The following is a 23,067-nucleotide window of genomic DNA, read 5'->3' on the forward strand; positions in this document are numbered from 1 at the left end:
ACTCTTGGGCCCACCAGAGAGTGAATAGAAATGAGTATGTAAATGTGGAGGGTCTCTCTTCCAGCCCTACCCACAATTAGCACCAGTGTTTCCTACCTACCAGAACCTCCCAACATGAACCATGCAGGCAGAGCTCACTGACAGAAATCACACCCCTGTACCTAGAGCAGGGACACAGACTCCAGATTGCCCCATCGGTCTGGGAACCTTCCAGTCAGTACCAAACCAGACTCTGAACCAGGGCTTGTACCACAATACATAAGTCTATTTTCCCTTGAAAGGTACAGAGTACAACAAAATTAGTCACTTTTATTTCAAAGAAACATTACAAATAAGTGTGCAAAATTAAATTTCATGATTAAATACACATAAAAGTAACATGCATACTTTACATTGAAATCCACATACAAAGTTAGTTGATTACATGACAGTGAAAGAACTGACAAAACTGAAAACTTGCTGCTATAGGTTTTAAATATTTGCAACCTGAAATCAAAAACATAAATTTCTTTAAAGGGAATTTAAGAAAATTAAATATATACCTCAAGTAGTACTAACAATAAGACAGAGCCCATAACCTATTTTAGTTACCAAATGTTAGAAAATGTTATATGCCTTCCATTTTCAAAATGTGAGCGCGGCTATTCTCACAAACTCTGGGGAGAGAGTGATGGCGCTCCATGCCAATAGCACTGAGCACTGAGATGTTGGGTGGTTCCCTTCATAAGCTTCTGCATAACTGAGGGACTCTTACTGCTCTAAGTTTGAAAGTCTGAACAGGGATCTCACCAGAGACGGCAGTCATGTGACACAGTGGGCCCAACCTTTACCTCAGTCCTCACAGCTCTGAGAGTAAGACAGGACTCAGCACTGAGCACACACAACCAAACCACAGGTTGCACCAGGCACAGACCATGACTGGGACTCAGAAGGGAAATGCCCGCCCTGTGTTCTCAAACACAGCTGTGTCATTTTTCTCCATGTTCGATGGGAGGAGGCATTCCTTTCTCCTTTCCTAAGGCAAGCTGCTGGTATTTAGGATTCTACTTAAATCTGGTTATGAAGTAAAAACATTTATACACAGACTCATTTCGCCATTATGCTCAGTAAAAACGATGGACTCTACTGTCAAAACCATCTTCACAACTGTCCCTAATATCTTGCCTGAGGTCAAGATGTCTATCCTTGTCTATCCTTGCCAAGTCCATGCCTAGTTTGTTCGGAGCATCGATGGTAGGTATGATGATGCAGTGAAACCATGAAAGCCGGCGTCACAGTTGAACTACAGGAATAAGCTACCAGCAGTATGAGCTGCTCAGAGTACCAGAGTGTCCATGGTGATGGGGACAATTCTTTAATACTGGAAATGGGAAGCCGTGCTCAGGAAAAAAGATACCATGTATGGCTTCGACCAAGATTCCCCAGGCAGTCCCTTAGCCTGTTACCCACAAGGCCCATGGGCGCTGGCACCAGCCCCAGGAATTTGAGGGGCACACTCAGCGCTCTGGGGGCAACAGCTGCTGATTGTGCTCCTGGTGAAGTCACAGCTTGTCGTCGGTCATTTCTAGAAACTGCGCGTAGACATCCCGGATGCACTCCCCCTTGGGGTTGAATAGGAATTTGTAGTAGCTGCCGTCGGCACAAATTGCTGGGACAGAAGGACACCATTTTACTCATGTGTATCCTCTCCAGAATATTATAAGCAAACACTGAAATGTACATGGTAGAGCAGCTTAGAGTGCTGTGCAATTCTGAGGAGCCCCCTTCCTTGACAGCACACACACAGCCCAGACTGCAACCATACTGCAGGTGGAAGCCACAGGAGAAACCCTCTGTGGTCATCAGTTCAAACAGCAGATGATCTGTCCGGGTAAGCCCTGAAGGCAGGAGCTGCCACTAGCGGTGAGAACAGGAGGCATGGGGGGGGGGGTGGGTGGCGTGTGTGTGTGTGTGTGTGTGTGTGTGTGTGTGTGTGTGTAGCACAAAGCATGGGGGAGTGGTGTGTGTGTAGAGCACAAGGCATGGGGGAGTGGTGTGTGTGTGGGGGGTGTGTGAGCAGGAAGCAGGGTGTGTGTGTGAGCAGGAGGCATGGGGGTGTGGTGTGTGTGTGTGTGTGTGAGAGTAGAAGGCAGGGTGTGTGTGTGTGTGTGTGTGTGTGTGAGAGAGCAGGAGGCATGGTGTGTGTGTATGTGTGGTCAGCCTGTCCATACTTAGGGCTTGCTCTGGCTCTGCGCTCAAAGCTTGAGGGGACCTTATGGTGTGCCAGCAATCCAACCCAGGTCCATGGTGTGCAAGGCCAAGTACCCTCCCTGTTGTACTATTGCTCTGGCCCCACAGTCATATTCTGGTCAGACACTTACCAATAACCGCATTGGGCTCTGTTCCAAAGGCACAGATGCATGGAGAGCCTGAGGGAACCTGGAATTTGGAGAAACTCCACTTGGAACTGAAGTATTTTGGAAGGAAACTGGCTGATGCCAGGCTATAAGGGTAAGGAAGGAAAAAATGGAGGCCATATTTACTTAATGAGGTTAAAAAGGTAAGAGTTCTCTTGACATCTATAGTATACTTTAAATCATGTTTTTGCTTTTTTTTTCTACAGAAAATTATGTGGTTACAAATAGCTTTATAATGAACGTGCACTGGAAATGTTTGAGCCTTCAACTACCACAAATCTGAATGCAGCAAAACATCCAGGATTGTCACTGGAGTTCAGAACAAGTTTGAATCACCAGAAAGGAGCCTGGATCTTCCTCAGACATTTATTTGCCAGAGTTAATGGAAGTAGCAAGAGTTGTTTTAGCATTAAATAAACTGCACTGATCTCAAGAGGATCAAGTGAGACATCAATGGTGACTCAGAACTGCAGGTATAAATGCTGAAGCAATAGCTTTGTGAGACCTACCTAGACTGTTTATTCCTCTTTGGATCTTCAGCAGCAAAAATGTGCACTGTTCCGTGGTCACTGGACACGCAGATGAGGGAAGCGTCCTGATTGAAGTTAATGCTGCAGGCAAACCAACAACACTGAGGAGCCCATCCCAAGCAAGAATTATACCATGCAACTGTACCTTCCAGCAGCCTCCCCTGTTGTTTTAAGAAACAACAGTGTTAGCCAAACCAAAGTCAAAGCCATGGTAGCCTAGTCTCCCACTAAAGGAGGTGTGCCTCGGGTGCCGCAACTAGTCTGGGGTCAGGTGAACTGGGGCTTCCTACAGTAATACAGGGGCATGAGCTGCCCTGCAGAAGGTGAACAGAACCTGGGCTGGGTGGGTTCTAACTCTGATTAGGAGGCCCAGCACACATTAACTACAAATCACCAAATTCAAGTCAATTACATCCCAAATCTCATATGCCTAAAAGCTGCTCCGACCTTCAAAGGCACGGGTACCAAGCATGAAAGTGCTCTGAGCAGCTACCTCTGTGCTAGACCCCACAAAAAAAACAACAGAAACCTAATGCTACCTTGAAGAAGCTGGATGTCGAATAAAGAAATGAAATAACACTGGCAAATCCCAATCAATGCTGAAGCAGGGTGATGGGTCAATAGCAGTTAATTACACTATTCAACGTGCATGTAAATTCCTAAACTAGAAAGTTAGAAGTTAAATAATAACCCACCCACCAACCACAGAACAGCTTCCTGCCTCTCACAAGCTCTTACCAATAAATATTAGCTGCTTGAGATCCTCTTCGTAGTTCCTGGATTAAATGCCCTGATGAAGTATCAAATATTCTTATAAGGGTCCCCTTTGAAAAACAGTGAAGTGTTTTATTATCAAAGACACAACTTTTAAATTTTTTGAAATGATTCGTACTTTAAAAGATCATTAGTCCATAAAACCCTTTCTCAACCCACATATCATCTAAAACTGAACATTCTCCTCCACTGTAACTTAAAGGGCAGGTAGGTAGGCAGGTATCACTCCATCAAGACTGTGCATGGAATTCTTTCCGTGTACCGGACCCGAGCGGAGCCCTTTTGGGCACGTAGTCAGAAAAGGCATCTTAGCTCGAACACCAAAGCTTACTACAAAAAAGTAACACTTTTATTTATAATTTTTAATGGGGGTGGGGGCTCAGAGATAGTACAGTGGGTAGAGTGCTTACCTTGTACACAGCCGACCTTCATCCCCAGCACCCTGTATTTCTGCCCCCCACCCCCAACCTACTTCCATCCCACCAGGATTGATCCCTGAGTGAAGAATCAAGAGTAAGCCCTGAGCTCTGCCAGGTGTGGTCTAAATAACAAAACCAAAAAATTGTAAAGAAATCAGTATCTTGAGTCTGCTGCCAAAACATGAAGCTCCCAAATGAATGACTTTCTGAACCATCTTTATTAGTCTGACTCATTCCTAGAGCATGTGGCCCAAGAACATGGGTGTCTGATCTTCAGGAAGGGTGGCCAAGTTCCAGTATACCCCAAAGAGGCAGGGAGGGACACTTACTTTCTCAGATGCAGTTGCAATTCTTGTTCCCTGCAGGTTGAGTGCAATGCAGCTCAGGACGCCCTCGTGGGCAGGAATGTCCACAGGTGGCTTCTCGGTGCTAGCCAAGTCTACAAGCTGCACGTGACCCGTGTGTGTACCAGGAAAGGCCAAGAGGGAGTTGTTACTGTTGGGGCACAGGACACAGAGGCCTGAACAGGACAGAGAGCACAGTAAGCACCCAGGATTGTTTGAAAGCCTCTAATCTCCCACAACTCAAATCTGCTAAGTGCCTTCTAATGCCAAATAAAGTTCTATTGTGCGTCTCCAATTTCTGTAAGAATCACAAAATCTTTGTGAAGGTATCAAATCTATCTCCTGTGAGTCTGCTTCCTGACTGAAACTGGAAAAGTTGACTGTATTTATGGCTAAATAACCTGTTTTAGGCCTGTCTTCTGTAGTGCCAGTGATTAAGAAAGCAAAACTGTTAACATCTCAAAACTACTCCAGTAAAAGTAGCAAAGGAAATACTTATGCTAAAAATAGTAGCATTAAATACTTAGGAATGAGTTTAACAGTAGATGTGTAAGACACTAACAAAGAAAACTTCAAGTTCTGGTACATGCCTAGAATTGGGGCTGCAACTGACACTCATTTCTAGATTCAGCTCAACCACAAGTAAAATCTCCAGTTTTTACTTTTTCTTTTTTTGTGTGCATTAACACTCTCTTTTTAAAATTATTATTATTATTTTCAAAGTGACTCACAGTGACATAGTTACAGAGTTGTTCATGACTGAGTTTTGGGCCTGAGCGTAGTACAGCGGGTAAGGTGCTTGCTGCTTGCCTTGCAGGTGGCCAACCTGGGTTTGATCCCTGGCATCCCATAATGGGCCCCTGAGCCCTGTGGGAGTGATCCCCAAGTGCACAGCCAGGAGTCAGTCCTAAGCATTGGCCTCCCACTTCCCCCCAGTGAACCTAAGGACAGGAAAGAGAGCTAAGAGACTGGAGCACATACTTTACTTGCAATCCCTGGGACTCCATGGTCCCTCAGAGTTAGAAATGACTCCAGGCACTGAGCTGGGAGTGACCCTGAGTACCAAATGCTGTGGCCATAAACCCCATCCCCTGCAAAAAATTAACTTGAGAGGCTGAGGAGTTGATTCAAATGGCAAACAGCACATGTTTTATGTGAAAAGCCTTGGATTAGATTTCTGGTGCTGTCTGTCCTGGATGTTTTTGATACCCCACCCCCCCAAACAACAACAGAAAAAGAAAATGAAACACTGATTTAAAATTATCATGAAAGGTTTAAATTTAAAGCTATTAAATTTCCGGAAAAAACATGTAAGATATACAAATGCCAACGAAGCACATGAAATGATGCTCATTTCAGAGAAATGAAAATTATGATGAGGGGCTGGAGCAATAGCAGGTAGAGCGTTTGCCTTGCACGCGGCCAACCCGGGTTCGATTCCCAGCATCCCATATGGTCCCCTGAGCACCGCTAGGGTTAATTCCTGAGTGCAGAGCCAGGAGTGACCCCTGTGCATTGCCGGGTGTGACCCAAAAAGCAAAAAACAAAACAAAACAAAACAAAAACCGAAAATTATGACTACAAGACACCATCCCCACCCACCTCCATAGCAGTGCCTGTTGATACCCTGATACTAAGTGTCCACAAGGATGTCACACTAGTGGTGCTCACTGACCACTGCTGAGCCTAAGGAGATACAGCCACTTTGGCAAACAATGCCAATATTTTATAAAATGAAGACAGAGCCAGCAACTATATAATTTTCAGTATCTACCCAGAAACTAGAAAAGATATATCCAAACAAAGACTTCTATGTGAACATTTAAGAGCAGCAGCTATTCAAGATCATTTTCCCACCTTCAAAAAAAAAAGGGGAGGGGGGCTGGAGTGATAGCACAGTGGGTAGGGCGTTTGCTTTGCACACGGCTGACCTGGGTTCAAACCCCGGCATCCCATACGGTCTCCCGAACACTGCCAGGAGTAATTCCTGAGTGCAGAGCCAGGAGTAACCGCTGAGCATTGCCTGGTGTGACCCAAAAAGAAAAAAAAAAGGGGGGGGCAGATAAAAAATTGTGATATACCAAGACAACAATAACAAATAGCAAAATATCAATATACACAAAACATGCAAGCAATCTCAAAATTGAGAAAGACACCAAATACATTTGAAAAGTTAAAACTTGAGGGCCATATGGGAGAGGGGACACTTTGTTTTGATAGTCTTAGTACTCAACTGTAACTTAGAAATGTCTCAGAACAAACACATGGCTTTCAGAGTCCACTACGGAGTCCCTGGAAGCTGGAAATATGCAAGCAGATGAGATTATAAACTGGGAAAAGACTGAGCCCAGAGGACCCAGATAGAAAAGCTAGGACAGGATGGACAAGGAGAGGCTGCGTCTCCCAGGCCACAGCCCCAAATGCTCCACCCTCTCACTACAGCCATGCTGCCAGGACACAAGAGCCCCTCCCAGGAGATGGAGCCACCCAGGGCCTGTGTCATCTGCCACGTCACTCCTCTCGTTGTAGGGTGACAGGGATCAGACTCAGTGCCCTCAGACATGCAAAGCTGGTGTACTACCACAAGCTAGATAGATTCCCTAACCCCTGAATTTCTTACCTTTAGGGTTATAGCAGGTTTCAAAGACGTGCAACTGATGAGGATTGTGTGTGAATGTAAACACCTTAATCATGGAGTCTAAAACAACCACAATTCTAGAAAGAAAAAAAACACAATCAAAATTCTTCTTCCCAGAAATAAAGTTTAAGTAGTCTGTGGTTTTTGCTCTTATTTCTTTGAAACTAGACACCGCAAACACCAACAGGAGGATAATTCACCCATCAGCCCTTGCATGCAGGGCCCTTTGGAACTGATCTGTGGGAATCTGTAACCTGGGACTCCTGGTTGGCACAAAGCTGAGAGATCCTTACCTGAGGTGTAAAGATAGAGCGGAATCTATCTAGAGCAGAACTCTCCAAGGTGAGATCCAACAATACCACCTCATTAAGGATATACTAACCCGGGGCTGGAGCAATAGCACAGCGGGTAGGGTGTTTGCCTTACACACGGCCAACCCGGGTTCGATTCCCAGCATCCCATATGGTCCCCTGAGCACCGCCAGAAGTAATTCCTGAGTGCATGAGCCAGGAGTGACCCCTGTGCAACGCCGGGTATGACCCAAAAAGCAAAACAACAACAAAAAACAATAAGGATATACCAACCCTTCCTTTCCTCCAAAATGAATGAGACAATTTGTGAAGTGTAAGGATTAAAGGGCTGTCTCTGCTCTAGTCTGCCTGTACCTTTCGAATCAAGAAATGCATTTTCTTGATCTTGATGTACCGTAATAGTTGTGGGAAAGTTAGAAACATAAGTAGGTTACTAAGGACAGGTAACCAGTAAGGCAGCCAGAGGCAGGAGCTCTGAGTGGCCCTTTCTGGGAACCGGAAGGAGATGAATAGGTCATAAGTCATAAAGCTGACCAGGGCAAAACAGAAAGACCCAAACTCACCGGGAAGGAGAGTGGGGCCATGAACAATTAGATTAATGTCTAATTAGGCCGTAAAACAGAATGTATCACCACAAAGGTTGCCAGCAACAAGGGCCCCCTCTAAGTTCTATGTTGTACCCCTCTTTCCTCAATTTACCTCAGTATATTGCTGCCAAGTAACCAATCAAGAAGCCTTATTCTTTTGCTCTTCTTCTCTTTGTCCCACAAGTGTGCTATATTGCCAGGAATCTTCCTATCAAAATCACTCTGTACCTCTGCAATTTCAGGTGATTGTTTGGCTGAGTTCTGTCTTGACGTAAAATAATTATATCGCCTTGCTTTCTTGCTCAAAGACAGATTCAGTGTGACTGGTTAAACATTTCAACAAATTCAAGGTCAATTTAAGGTTCAAATGCTCCCTCACCCTTTGTCTAGAGCTGAAAATATCTTGAAGTACTGAATGAAAGCTAAAGAGCATACCCACACCCAACCCTTGACCCCCAGGTACATTTCACCCACAGCCCATTTAATGGCTATCGGTCCTTGGAATTCAATAGAACTGTCACCTGGGTCACAAAATGGCAGTCATTTTAATTTTAAAAGTGGCCATCCCCAGCTATGCTCGGTCCTACAGTGTTAAGTCTGATGGCTTGGTGCTAAGGCCAGTGCAGCACACACAAGAGGCCCCCAGGACCATACTCAGGAAGCTGTGGGAGCAAGCAGCACTGCCGGACCCCATACCTAACTGGGACACATTCTTCCATCCAATGAAGTCATCTCAACTGGTGCCAGTTGCACATTTTAACACATGATTTATTCTTTCAATGGAAAGCATCTCATCCACCTTCAGAAAAATGTATTCACTTAAAAATGTATATGCTGGGGGGGCTGGAGCAATAGCACAGCGGGTAGGGCGTTTGCCTTGCACGCGACCGACCCGGGTTCAATTCCCAGCATCCCATATGGTCCCCCGAGCCCCGCCAGGAGTAATTCCTGAGTGCATGAGCCAGGAGTAACCCCTGTGCATCGCTGGGTGTGACCCAAAAACAAAAACAAACAAACAAAAAAAGTATATGCTGGGGCCACAGAGAGAGAACAGGTTTGTCCTGCACACCGCTGACCGAGGCTCAAAATTCCCAGCACTATGGTGCCTTAATCCCTGCCAGGAGTGATTCCTGAGCACAGAGCCGGAAATAAGCCTAGAGCACTGCCAGGAGTGTTCCCCCACAAACATATATGCTGCAAACAATGAGATGGTCAAAGGGCTGGAGCACATGCTTAGCAGAAAGGAACCCCAGGTTCCATCCCCAGCACAACATGGTCCATCAAGAGTGGACCTGGAGGGCTGAAGGATAGTACATCAGGTAGGGCATTTGCTTTGCATATGGCTGACCCAAATTCAACCCCCAGTCTCCCATATGGTCCCCCAAGCACTACTAGGAATAACCCCTGCGTACAGAATCAGAAGTGTGACCCAAAAAGAAAAAAGAAGAAAGTGACCTCTGAGCCATAAGTCAAGAATGGCCCCAAAACAAACCAAAGCAAAAATTTGGAACATCAAACCTACCTATCTCGCCGCAATTTGACTGCCTTGACTTCTGTAGAAAATTCTATTTCAATAACAGTCTTCTTTTTCAGGTCATCCCAGATCATCACTGAAACATTAGAAAACACTTGTGAACACTTCGAAAGAGGCAATGGTGACAAACTGTTAAGGCTGTGTGTTGTGTGTGTTGCCAGGGACTGTGTGAGTGGTGTAAATGGTGAACTGTTGAAGCCAGTGTGTGGGTGGATAGATGTGTGTGTATATGTGGGTGTGCGGGGGATGACAGTGGGGACGAATAAGGACCATGTGCTGTGTAAACAGATGATGGCGACAGACTGTTCACCACTGAGCCCCATCACTGAGCTGTTAATAGCATTTCTGAAGGGGACTTTGGTCATAAACACCTCAGAGGGTCACTAGGTAGAAGTGCTGCTCTATAACCAGCAACTCCAGCCCCATGCACCACCCTGCTCATCACAGCTCCTCTGGTAGCTTGAGCTCATCGTTTCTCCATCTATTCAGCACAGACAACTAATCTGTCTTCCTCATACACTTCAGCATATGTGTTCAAGTTCACACACGCTTTCATCTCTTCTGCCAGTCCTTGCCTAGAGTTCAGACAAATGTATTTCTGGGAATACAATCAAGGTGACGGGAATAAATTCTCTTCAGCAGTCAATTCAAGGGCAAGATGATCATGAGCAGAAGCTAAGCACTGTTCTCTTAAAACGTGACCAACATGAGGCCTTGAGGCAGAATTCAATTCTAAGTTTTGACAGAATGGAACAAATGACCTAATTTTAAACCAAGAGAAAGTTCAACACCAACCTTAAGCTTATTTAGCTTATTAAGTAAAATTTACTTACTACTGAAGAAAAAGTTAACTATACATAACCATCTCGAAAAAAGCTGAGTTTTTTTCCTCCTACTCGTCATAAACTCTTCTTTTAATGAAGGAAAGGGAAATATTCACCAATGTATGAACAGGTGTGGGTAGGACAGTTCCAGGGACTGTGTGAGTGGTGTAAATAGGTGATGCTGAATTGCTGAAGCCAGTGTGTGGGTGGGTAGGTGTTTCAAACAGCATTTCACTGTTTGAAAGTACCCTTTCAACACCAAACATTCACAATGTCCTAAGGAACGGATAACATGACTCCAAAGGAAACGTCTTAGGGGTTAAAGAGAAGTATACTGGGTCAGGCACTTGATACCCCATTAAAGTCCCCTGAGTTCCACCAGGAGTGACTACTGAGCAGAGCCAGAAGTCCTAAGCACCAGAGGGTGTGCCCAAGCTCTCTCCTCAGATATATGGGCCTGGAAAGAGCACAATGGGCTGGAGCACATGCCTGGTTTGGAGGGACCACTGAGTTTGATCCTGAGCATACTTAAGTCTCCCTTCCTACCTGTTCCTATGAACTATGGCCCCCTTATCATTCCTGAGTTTTAGATCTTTTGGCTCAGCCTAAAACAGTGCTTCCAGAAGACAATGCTTCCAAAATGCCACAGCACTGCTTTCCTGACCACATCCTCACCTGGTACTCAGTCCTCATGATCTGTTCATGATCCGCACCAAATCATCTGTCACCTCTTCCAGTGTTCCCTCCTGCCTTTCTTGGGCCTTTTTTGTTTCCCTCAACTGGTATCTAGTTCAGAGGAATAAACCAGACTACTACTGCTGGGTAAGTTTTCTGTTACCTGAAAAGGGCAAGACTGCTCCACTGCAATCTTTGCTCTCACAGACTTGTGTGTGCATGCGCACATATACAAACGTACCATACAATATCCCAAAACTTAGAGCAAATAAACTGGTCTCTAATATATGTGAAAACCACATTAATTTCCTGATTCTGTGGCTCTGCAGAAAAAAAAAAAAAAGCGATCATCTCCATTTTCCTCTATTGGTTTAAAAAGAACTTATGAAAAAAAATAAAACAAACATGACATGTAGGACATAAAACCATTAGAATGCTCAGAGACACTCCATGCACTGTTTTTACTCAATCAACACTGAGAAGCATGTGAGGGCAAAATGACTTCTCCCAGGGACTCCCTTTCTGGATGCTTCTTTCCCCATGATCAGTCTTTTCTATTTCACAGGTCACCAGGGGAGATCAAATGTTATAAACACAGTCCACAGCGCTGATATTTGAGCTTAACTCTGGATCAACTTTACCTTTGTTGGGGGGGTATTTCGGCTTTTTTCCACCACCAACTAAAGCCAAATAATTGCAGCGAAATAACATTTCAACATGGCCAACTCCTCCTTCTAGAAATTCTGAAATGATAGTAAAAAGAAGTTTAGAAAAAAATCTGGTTTTGGGGCCACACTTGGCAGTGCTCAAAAATCACTCCAAGCAGTGTTCAGGGTAACATATGTACTACTAGGAATTGAAGCAGAAAAATATTTTTGAAGGAGCCAGAGTGATAGCAAGAGGGTAGGGTATTTAACTTGCACATGGTGAACCCCGGTTCAATAGCTGTTATCCTGTATGATCCCTCGAGACCCACCGGAGTGATTCCTAAGAACAGAGCCAGGAGTAAAACCTAAGCACGGCTAGATGGGGCCTGAAAACCAAACCCAAATTTAAAAAAGAAAACATGTTCACACCTGTATGTTCACCACACTACTGCATATTTAAGACATGGCATCAACCTAAATGTTTACTGACAGATAATCAAATAAAGAATCTGTGGCATATACCCTCAATACTATTCTATATATATATTTTTAATGAGGGGATGGAGAGAGTACAGTGGGTAGGGCACTTGTGTTGCATGCAGTCAGCCAGGTTCAATCCTCAGCATCCCATAAGGTCTTCCAAGCACCACCAGGAGTAATTCCTGAGTGCAGAGCAAGGAGTAAACCCTGAGTATTGATGGGTGTGGTTAAAAAAAAATAAGATGAAACTGAGGCTAGAGAGGTAGCACTGTTGTCCCGTTGTTCATCGATTTACTTGAGCGGACACCAACAACATCTCTATTGTGAGAGTGGAGTTAAGACTTTTGCCCCACTGACCCAGTTGGAAACCCTAGCACCCCCAAATAAGATGATACTGTGTTATTTACAACTATATGGATGGAACTTGAGGTGATTAAGCTAAAAGAAATCAGAAAGTGAAAGATAATTACCAGATGGCTTTACACATACATAGAATATAAATAACTGAAGTAAATAAACTGACAAAATCCAACAAAAATCCAGAACTCAACAGTAACTATGGTGGCTATCTCAGTGGAAAGGGGGAAGAATGCCATAGCTGGGACTTGACTGATGCGCGTGTGGAGAATACTATACATATATGGAAGTCCTGCATCAGTTAAAATTTTATAATGCTTACATTTGTTTTTTGTTTGTTTTGGGTTCACACCCAGTGATGTTTAGGGTTTATTCCTGGCTCTGCACTCATAAGGGACACTAGGTATTGAATGAACCCTTGCAAGTGCCCTACGTCACTCCAGCCCACTGTCACTGTCATCCCGTTGCTCATCGATTTGCTCAAGTGGTCACCAGTAACGTTTCCACTGTGAGACTTGTTAGTGTTTTTTGGCGTATCAAATACGTCACGGGTAGCTTGCCAGCTCTCCGAGAGGGGCGGAGGAATCGAACCCGGGTTGGCCGCATGCAAGGCGAATGCTCTACCCACTGCACTATCACTCCAGCCCATTTTTTTTCATATTTGTTACAGTGAAAATGGGCTGGAGCAACAGCACTGTGGGTAGAGCGCTCTCAGAGAGCATGGCAAGCTACCAAGAGTATTCTGCCCAGACAGAAGAGCCTGGCAAACTACCCGTGGTGTATTCGATATGCCAGAAACAGTAACAAGTCTCACAATGGAGACGTTATTGGTGCCCCCTTGAGCAAATCAATGAACAACGGGATGACAGTGCTGCAGTACAATGCTACAGTAAAGAAATGAGTCTTGGGCCAGAGATAGTGCAGCAGGCAAGGTACTTGTCTTGCATGTAACAGACCTGGGTTTGATCCTGGTACAACAAATAGTCCCCTCAAGCCTCATCAGAAGTGATTTTGAGCAGAGAGACAAGAGTAAGACTTAAGCACTGCTGGGTGTGCTCCTCCTACCAAAAAAAATTTTTTTTTAATTTAAAAAAAAAGAAGAAAAAGAAAACAACACTCAGCATTAAGCTTTTAAATTTAATTCCCAATTTCTTTAGTGCCAAGGATCAAATCCAGAGTCCCATACTTGTGAGTCATGCACTCAACCAGTTATTATTCCCAGCCTCTCGAGAAATCAGCCATTTATATCCATCTGCTATCAGAAGTTGAGAACAGTGACTGACTAGGAAAAGTAATTAGTTCTGGGAGTCAAATACTCTTAGCATCCTATAACCATGAACAGTTTCTATGCACTAAACCTGGACCACAAGGCAACCTAATAAGACAATACAGAGGCCTAGTGGTAGCTCAAAGGTGCCTTGCACACACTGAGGCCCCTGAGCACCATCAGGTATAAATCTGGTAGCCACCTCCCCCGCCCCAGAATACTTCTACATCTGAGCATCAAAAGGGGCCAGGAGATAATACAGGGGTTAAGGACCTTGGCTTGCATATGGTAGACCTTAGGGGCTACTCCTGGAGTGATTCTTGAGTACTGCCAGGGATCACTCCATAAGTAGCCCCAGTACTCTGAGTATGGCCCAAACACCCAAAACAAAAATAATTAGGCAAAGACCTGCAGCCCAAGTGTTGCTAGGAGTGATCCCTTGTAATAAAAATGCTACCTAAATCAGTCTTTTATGGTATAAGGAAATCTAAAAGTCCAAAAGAAATTTGCTAACAGCTTTAATCCAACTGCTGAGTGGCTTTTTAAAAATAATCATTGAGTTGTAAAGATGGCACAGCTTGTAGGGTGCTTGCCTTGCATGCAGACAGGGTTTGTTTCCCAGCACTTCATATGGTCCCCTAAGCCTGCTAGGAATGACCAAGTGCAGAGCCAGGAGTAAGGGGCTAGAGTGATGATATGGTGGGTAAGATGCTTGGCCTCTGGGGTCTTCTCAGGTACTGGTTTTCTCTATGCCAAAATTCAAAAAAGCTTAACTTCCCCCTTACTTGGCCTCCAGCCAAGGCCTGTGGCTGAAAATCACAAGTTAACTCCAAAACTACATCTGCTTAGAGGAATCAGGGGGTGCCAGGGACCAAATTAAGGTAGGGTATACTATACTATGGACTGGAGCTATAGCACAGCGGGTAGGGAGTTTGCCTTGCACACGGTTGACCCAGGTTTGATTCCTTCATCCCTCTCGGAGAGCCTGGCAAGCTACCCGTGGCATATTCGATGTGCCAAAAACAGTAACAAGTCTCACAATGGAGATGTTACTGGTGCCCGCTCGAGCAAATCGATGAGTAACGGGATGACAGTGATACTATATTATCTCCCTAGCCCCTTCTGGCTGATTCTTTGATATAATTTTATTTGGAGGGAAGGGGTTACCAGCAATTCTCAGCCAACCAGGTCGTCAGTTCAGCATAAGGACCTAAGGAGGTAACCCTACAGTGTTGGGGGCATCCAAGGCCACACCCAGCATGTTCAGGAGATCTGTGGTACCAGGAATTGAACCTAGGCTGGGTGTACATCAGGAACACATCACTACCACTATACTATCTCCTGGCCCCCTTTTGCAATTTTGGGGGGGGGCGGGGGCGTGTGCTTGGTGGTTCTTAGGGGTTATTTCTAATAGTGCTTGAGGAACTATATGCTTTGCCATGGATCAAACCAGGGTCAGCCACATGCAAGGTAAGAGTCTTTTTTTTTTTTTTTTTTTTTAAATTTATTTATTTTTAATTAGAGAATCACCGTGAGGGTACAGTTACAGATTTATACACTTTTGTGCTTATACTTCCCTCATACAAAGTTTGGAACCCATCCCTTCACCAGTGCCCATTCTCCACCACCCGTAAACCCAGTGTCCCTCCCACCCTCCCCAATCCCATCTCCCCCCCACCCCACCCTGCCACTGTGGCAAGGCATTCCCTTCTGTTTTCTCTCTCTAATTAGCTGTTGTGGTTTGCAATAAAGGTGTTGAGTGGCCGCTGTGCTCAGTCTCTAGCCCTCATTCAGCCCGCAACTCCCTTCCCCCACATGGCCTTCGACTACAATGTAGTTGGTGATCGCTTCTCTGAGTTGACCTTTCCCCGGAACGTGAGGCCAGCCTCGAAGCCATGGAGTCAACCTCCTGGTACTTATTTCTACAGTTCTTGAGTGTTAGTCTCCCACTCTGTTATTCTATATACCATAGATGAGTGCAATCTTTCTATGTCTGTCTCTCTCTTTCTGACTCATTTCACTCAGCATGAAACTTTTCATGCCCATCCACTTGACTACAAAATTCTTGACCTCCTTTTTTCTAACAGCTGCATAGTATTCCATTGTATAGATGTACCAAAGTTTCCTCAGCCAGTCATCCGTTCTGGGGCATTCGGGATTTTTCCAGATTCTGGCTATTGTAAACAGTGCTGCGATGAACATACATGTGCAGATGTTGTTTCGATTGTACTTTTTTGCCTCTCTGGGATATATTCCCAGCAGTGGTATTGCTGGGTCAAATGGGAATTCAATATCTAATTTTTTGAGAGTCGTCCAAATTGTTTTCCAGAAGGGCTGAACCAGTCGGCATTCCCACCAGCAGTGAAGAAGGGTCCCTTTCTCCCCACATCCTCTCCAACAGCGGTTGCTTTTGTTCTTTTGGATGTGTGCTAGTCTCTGTGGTGTGAGGTGGTATCTCAAAGTTGTTTTGATCTGCATCTCTCTGATGATTAGTGATGCAGAGCACTTTTTCATGTGCCTTTTGGCCATTCGTATTTCTTCCTTGGTAAAGTTTCTGTTCATTTCTTCGCCCCATTTTTGATGGGGTTGGATGTTTTCTTCTTGTAGAGTTCAACCAGTGCTTTATATACCATTGATATCAACCCCTTATCTGATGGGTATTGTGTAAATATCCTTTCCCATTCTGTGGATAGTCTTTGGATTCTGGTCACTGTATCTCTTGCGGTGCAGAAGCTTTTTAGTTTAATGTAGTCCCATTTGTTGATCTCTGTTTTTACTAGATTGCTTAGTTCCGTGTCACCTTTGAAGATACCTTTATCTTCAATATCGTGGAGGGTTTCGCCGACCTTGTCTTCAATGTACCTTATGGTTTGTGGTCTAATGTTGAGGTCTTTAATCCATTTTGATCTGACTTTTGTGCATGGTGTCAGGTCAAGGTCTAAACCCATTTTTTTGCATGTGGTTGTCCAGTTGTGCCAGCACCATTTGTTAAAGAGGCTTTCCTTGCTCCACTTCACATCTCTTGCTCCCTTATCAAAGATTAGATGGTCATACATTTGGGGTTGTGTGTAGGGATATTCCACCCTGTTCCATTGGTCTACGGCTCTGCCTTTGTTCCAGTACCATGCTGTTTTAATTGTTACTGCTTTGTAGTAAAGTTTGAGGTTGGGGATGGTGATGCCTCCCATCATCTTTTTCCCAAGAATTGTTTTAGCTATCCTTGGACGTTTGTTATTCCATATGAATTTTAGGATTGCTTGATCCATTTCTTTGAAGAATGTCATGGGTATACTTATAGGGATCGCATTGAATCTGTATAATGCTTTAGGGAGTATTGCCATTTTGACAACATTGATTCTCCCTATCCACGAGCAGGGTATATGTTTCCATTTCCTCATGTCCTCTTTGATTTCATGGAGTAGCGTTATGTAGTTTTCTTTGTAAAGGTCTTTTACTTCGCAAGGTAAGAGTCTTAACCCTGTACTACCTCTCTGGCCCAGTTTTTTCTTTTCAATAAAAACCTGTAAGTATAACTATTATACCTCACAGCATGTTTTTGTGTGTATAATACATTTTATCAAGCAACTCCGAAAAAGGTTCTGTCAACTAAAACTGGTATCATTCAAGATTTTAAAACAGATTATGGGGGAGCTAGAGTGATAGTACAGCGGGTAGGGGGCATTTGCCTCGCACACAGCCGATCCAGGTTTGATTCCCAGCATCCCATATGGTCCCCCGAGCACCGCCAGGAGTAATTCCTGTGTGCAAAGCCAGGAGTAACCCCTGAACATCACTGGGTATGATCCAAAAAGCAAAAAATAAAATAAAACAAACTGAGTGCTCGGGTTTTTCACATAGCACAAACCCACCTCCCATCCCAATTCCTGCAAACTCAAGAGATTTGCCACCTCTAGTTTCTTCACCCCTGACTCATAGGTGGGACCTATAAAATTCAACAGAAGACAATGGGCAGCAAGGGACCAATAACTGTCACAAACCTCCTCACCTGCAGTTCAGGATAGTGGAGAACCCTTACTCATCACTATCACTCAATCCCTAGCGCAGCACTGATGGGCAGCCAGTGGGCTCGGGAACAAGTAGCTCTCTCCTACTGCTTCCCAAATGTCACACAACTTGCCTCTGGGTCCCCAAGTCCTTTCAACTTACCCACATGTGGCTGCCAAAGTCACATGCAAGTGAGCACCGATCAGATACTGCCCATCTAACATCTCATGCAAGTGCTGAGGTGAACTAGACTGCTGAAGTTTCTTGACAGTGAATGATGATAGGAGACCTCTGGACTGAGGCCAGTGCTCTGACCCTGAAGTAGCAGTGTCTCCTACTGTTGCTAGGCTTTCTCAGGGCCAACACTTCCTAGAAAGGGGAACACTGCTGATAGGTTTGCCAAGATGAGAAACCACACTTTGGCATGAGGCGGGCAATGGAGAGGGCTACCTCCAACAGGACATACAGGTAGCCCCCAAAACAGCTTTCCAGTTCCACATTCCTGCCAAAGGAGGGTATATACAGTCAATTTCCTTCGTCAGTGTCAAACATATGGGGGTGGGGAGGCTAATGGACGGAGTCCAGATCTAGGAAGGACCACTGCAACACAGGCGTACTTCCTTCCTCACCATGTAGGAAAAAAACCACAGCAATTAAAAAGGAACAAGAACCAGTCTGACTGTTTCCTACTGCTGAGTTGTAAGTTGCCAAAAATGGAAAAGATGGACGAGCCAGTGCATAGAGCTGAGTTTCTGAAAATGCACTATCAAATGAACAAATAATATCCACACTACAGTTAAAAAAAATAGTAAGACAAAGAAACAAAACCAATGTATCACCAAAACCAATGTATCACCAAAAAGCACTACTGCAATACTTTCACCTCAAACCAAATTCAGGGATAGTTGGCCCAGGTAAGAGTCATGCTGTGGCCACGAACGACACTTGCACCTCATGCATGCTTTGCCTGCAGGACCTAGAGACCAATCTCTGACACCAGATGGTCCTCTCAGCACTGCTTTAATGGATGAAGCCCATATTCTACAGCTCAACTCTGGCACACCATTTGGAACCTCAGGAGTTCTATGTGCTTATTTTTTGGTTCTATTTTTATTTTTTTGTTTTGTTTCGGGGCCACACTTGGCAATGCTTGGGAGTTACTCCTGGCTCTGCACTAAGAAATCATTCCTGACAGGTTCAGGGAACCCTATGGGACACCAGAGATCAAACTTGGGTCAGCCTCGTGCAAGGCAAATGCTTTACCTGCTATACTATCACTCTGCCCCCACCTTTTATAAATACTGAATTCATCTTAAACATTTCATTAATTCACTTGTATTACTTGTCATCCCATTGATCTTTGATTTGCTCCAGTGGGTGCCAGTAGCATCTCCATTTGTCCCTGTCGTGTGCTAATGTAGCCCAATGGCATGTGCTCGCTCAAAGAACATGAAGAGCCTCAAACCATTCGTTCAGGGTTGTGACGATGAAGTCTGACCATCTTGTAGGTGGGCGGCCCCACGGTCTTTTGATGTCCCATAGAATCCAGTCGGTAGCAGTTCTAGTCCAGCGGTCATCTCTAAATCGCATTACGTGTCCGGCCCATCGGATTTTCAAAGCCTTGGCAAATGAGACAGTATCCCTTATGATTGATCATCAATGGAGGTCGGAACTCCAGATTCCTTCTCTCACTTGAGTGAAACGTGATATTCCAAGCACAGCTCTTTGATTCCTCTTTGGGATACCTGAATAGTGTTCTCGTCCTGTTTCCGTAGGGCCCAGGTCTCTGAGGCATATGTTAGTGCAGGAAGAACGGTGGAGTCGAAAAGATGTGCCCAGCGCTGGAGGTTCTTCATCCTCTTAACAACTTCTTCGATTCTCTTGAAGGCATTCCACGCTGCTCTTTCTCCTGCGTAGTTCTGACGCCAAGTCATTCCTCATGTTGAGTTCTTGACCCAGGTACACACAGCTGCTGTGTTTGGAGATGTTCAGTCCATTGAGAGTAAAAGGAACGTCAGGGACTAGTTCAATTTTCATAAACATCGTTTTGTTGAGATTCAGCTGCAGTCCGACCTTTCCACACTCGAAGTCGAAGTCGGTGAGCATTTGTGCCACTTGGCTAATGTTTGGTGTTATTAAAATGATGTCATCAGCAAAGCGGAGGTGGTGTAGTTGCCAATCGTCTATCTTCACTCCCATTCCTTCCCATTGCAGTTGTCGCATGATGTTCTCGAGGGTGGCACTGAAGAGTTTCGGTGAAATGGTATCACCCTGCCGAACCCCTCTCTTTACATCGATGATCACTTCCTTGTAGAATGGTGAGATCCTGGTGGTGAATCCATAATACAGCTCTCGGAGGATCCTGATGTACTAAGTTTGAATGCCCTGTTTGGCTAGGGCTTCAATGACCATTTCAGTCTCAACAGAATCAAAGGCCTTCTTTAGATCGATGAACATCAGACAGAGCAGCATCTTGAACTCTCGTGAAACTTCAATGTATATGGTCGATCATGCTGAATCCTTTTCGGAACCCGGCTTGCTCGAATGGTTGTCCTTCATCTAGTGTTCTGCCTATTCTATTCAGGATGACTTGAGTGAACAACATGTAGACGACGGAAAACAGGCAGATTGGGCGATAGTTGCTGATGTCGTGGGTGTTTCCCTTCTTATACAACAGAATGGTCCTTCTGGTTTTCCATAGGGACAGAACCTTGCATTCGGACAGAACCTTGCATTCGGACAGGTAGCGTGTGAAGAGCCGAGCCAGTGTATTGACGAGTACTGGTGACAGATTCTTCAGGTGTTCGGGTCTGACCTTTTCTGGACTGGGTGCTTATACTCATTTTTTTTTTTTTTTTGCTTATACTCATCTTTAACGACAAAATGGCGCTTGGATTTCAGAAGGGAGAACGTTGGGAATGACATATCCATCCTGCAGAATTTGTTATGTGGGCAGGTGGATGTGGTTATCGAAGAGATCTGAGTAGAAGTTGTGAACAATCCTCTCCATCGCCCTTCTGGAAGATGTGATAGATCCATCAGGACATTGGAGGGCAGTCATCTTGGTCTTGTAGTTGGTGAAGGACAGGCGAGCATTGCGAATACTTGTCCCGGCTTCTGCCGCATCAGCCAACACTGCTGCTCTTCTCTCTTTGAGGTCTTCCTTTATCGCTTCTCTGCACAGCTCTGGGAGTTCAGACGTTAGCTTGTAATTGCCTGAGGCTTGTGCCAAACCACGTTGGCGGAAGAGCTCAAGGGTTTCCTGAAGACAGTGTCTATTTGTAGTTTTCCCATTCTTGGCATTCCTCGAGCAGTCATGGAGGTGCTGAACCAGTTGATGTTGTCAATGACGGCATCTTCCCATGTTGCCGCAATAGTGCTAAAGAGCTCCCAGGGGGTGGTCACTCTGGGAGTTCTCTTCTTAAACTTAAACTTTGCAATCCTTTCTCCCCGCTCTATGAAGTAGAATTCTGCACGAAGATGACGGTGGTCCGATCCCGTTTGGAATTTTGGGACAACTGCGACATCGGTCAGGCAAAACAGTCAATTGAATATGATGTGATCAATTTCATTATTGAACTGTCCACCGGGAGACTCCCATGTCCAACGTTTAGATTAATTAGCAGTTAATTAAAGTTCAAAAATTTCTGAGTTAATTTAAGTAAAAATATCCTTAAATTATTGTGTTAGGATGTTCCAAAGTTTTTTGTTACTATATTTATCTCTATGAAACAGAATTGTTGGGGGCTGGAGTGACAGTACAGTGGGTAGGGCATTAACCTTACATGCAGCCAACCGGGTTCGATTCCCAGCATCACATATGGATCCCAGAGCACCGTCAGAAGTAATTTCTGAGTGCAAAGCCAAGAGTAACCCCGGTGCATTGCCGGGTGTAACCCCCCCAAAAAAAAAAAAAGAATTGTTTTTCATTCACTATGCAATCAAAATTTAAAAAATACAAGCTAGAAACTGGAAAACTGATAGATCTGATTGGCCTTCTCTGTCAAAGCAATGCTGAGCATACACTTGCACAGCTTCGGGCACTGCATAAATTTTTTTAAAGAGAAGATCTCCTTTTAAAAACAAAATAAGGGGCTTGAGGGATAGCACAGCCGGTAGGGCATTTGCCTTGCACACAGCCAACCCGGGTTTGATTCCCAGCATCCCATATGATCCCCCAAGCACTGCTGGAAGTAATTCCTGAGTGCAGAGCCAGGAGTAACCCCTGAGCATCAATGGGTGTGACCCAAAAGGCAAAAAAAAAAAAAAAAAACTGAAAACAAAATAAAATTGGGCTGGAGCAATAGCACAGTGGGTAAGGCATTTGCCTTGCAGGGGATGACCCAGGTTCAATTCCCAGCATCCTCTATGGTCCCCCAAGCACCACCAGGAGTAATTCCTGAGTGCAGAGCCAGGAGTAACCTCTGTGCATCACTGGGTGTGAGCCAAAAAGCAAAAAACAACAACAACAAAATAAAATTTGGGTAATTTGGGTGGGGGGAGTCCACTCCACCCTGCAGTGCTCAGAGCTTACTCTTGGGTCTGTGTTGGATTATACTGGGCTAGGAGCTTAGGTTTATTGATCTACTCCTAGGAGTAGATCAATGCCCCTGAGGCACACTCGACTCCATCAAGCACCAACAATCCTATATTGCTTTTCTCTGCGTTATGTCACTTGTATGGTTTAGCAATGTCCTTTTTGTATTGACACAGGAAGACAGTTGATGCTATGCTTTTATAACACGGGAGTTAATTGACTCCAAATAATATTTACTCCTGGGCAGCCATCATATATACTTGACTTAAACCTCAGTTGCCCTAACTCCCTAACACCCCCAAAAGGAGGGTCCCGATGAAGGGTCTGGATGGACTTAGGGCAATCTGTAAGCTACCCTAGCATTTAAAGTGGACAAACTAAGTGCCATAAGAAGTATGATAACTTAAGAGCACAGTCATGGAACAAACTGTCATGACCCAAAAAGTAACTGAATAAGGACCCTGCTGGGGTTAGGAAAGAGTAACCTGGCCTGAGGACTATAGTCTAAGATATATAGCGAGATGTCCCCAGCAAGAGCCAATCGCTAAGCTTAATAAATCTCTTACTGTGTTCACACAAAATGACTAAAAATATTTTAAGAAGTAAATTTACTATAATTGGTTAAATGGATTACTAGCTGAGGAAAAGAAAAAGCAATACACCCTGGCTGGAATCTCTCCCTTGGGTGGATCTCCTAGTAATAGTAATCATTCAACCTTTGATGTGATTTTGCCCTTGAGTT

General features: G+C 44.6%; 1 protein-coding gene across 4 annotated transcripts in view; it reads right to left on the bottom strand.

Annotated features, from left to right (window-relative positions):
- Positions 1-289: 289 nt before the first annotated feature.
- WDR45B (WD repeat domain 45B) overlaps positions 290-23,067 on the bottom strand; it is a 28,485-nt gene continuing 5,707 nt past the window's right edge. For 2 of the 4 annotated variants that reach the window (XM_055131580.1, XM_055131581.1), the window contains exons 3-10: positions 11,674-11,775; positions 9,522-9,609; positions 7,084-7,178; positions 4,449-4,639; positions 3,665-3,750; positions 2,906-3,007; positions 2,361-2,482; positions 290-1,648 (exon numbers count right to left, since the gene is read on the bottom strand). In XM_055131580.1, the coding sequence (XP_054987555.1) occupies positions 1,542-1,648; positions 2,361-2,482; positions 2,906-3,007; positions 3,665-3,750; positions 4,449-4,639; positions 7,084-7,178; positions 9,522-9,609; positions 11,674-11,775 (893 nt within the window). In that variant the 3' untranslated portion in view covers positions 290-1,541. The remainder of the gene's footprint in view (positions 1,649-2,360; positions 2,483-2,905; positions 3,008-3,664; positions 3,751-4,448; positions 4,640-7,083; positions 7,179-9,521; positions 9,610-11,673; positions 11,776-23,067) is intronic. The other 2 variants (XM_055131582.1, XM_055131583.1) reach the window with 1 other exon arrangement.

This window comes from Sorex araneus, chromosome 3 (genome assembly GCF_027595985.1).
Source record: "Sorex araneus isolate mSorAra2 chromosome 3, mSorAra2.pri, whole genome shotgun sequence".
Lineage (NCBI taxonomy): Eukaryota > Metazoa > Chordata > Mammalia > Eulipotyphla > Soricidae > Sorex > Sorex araneus.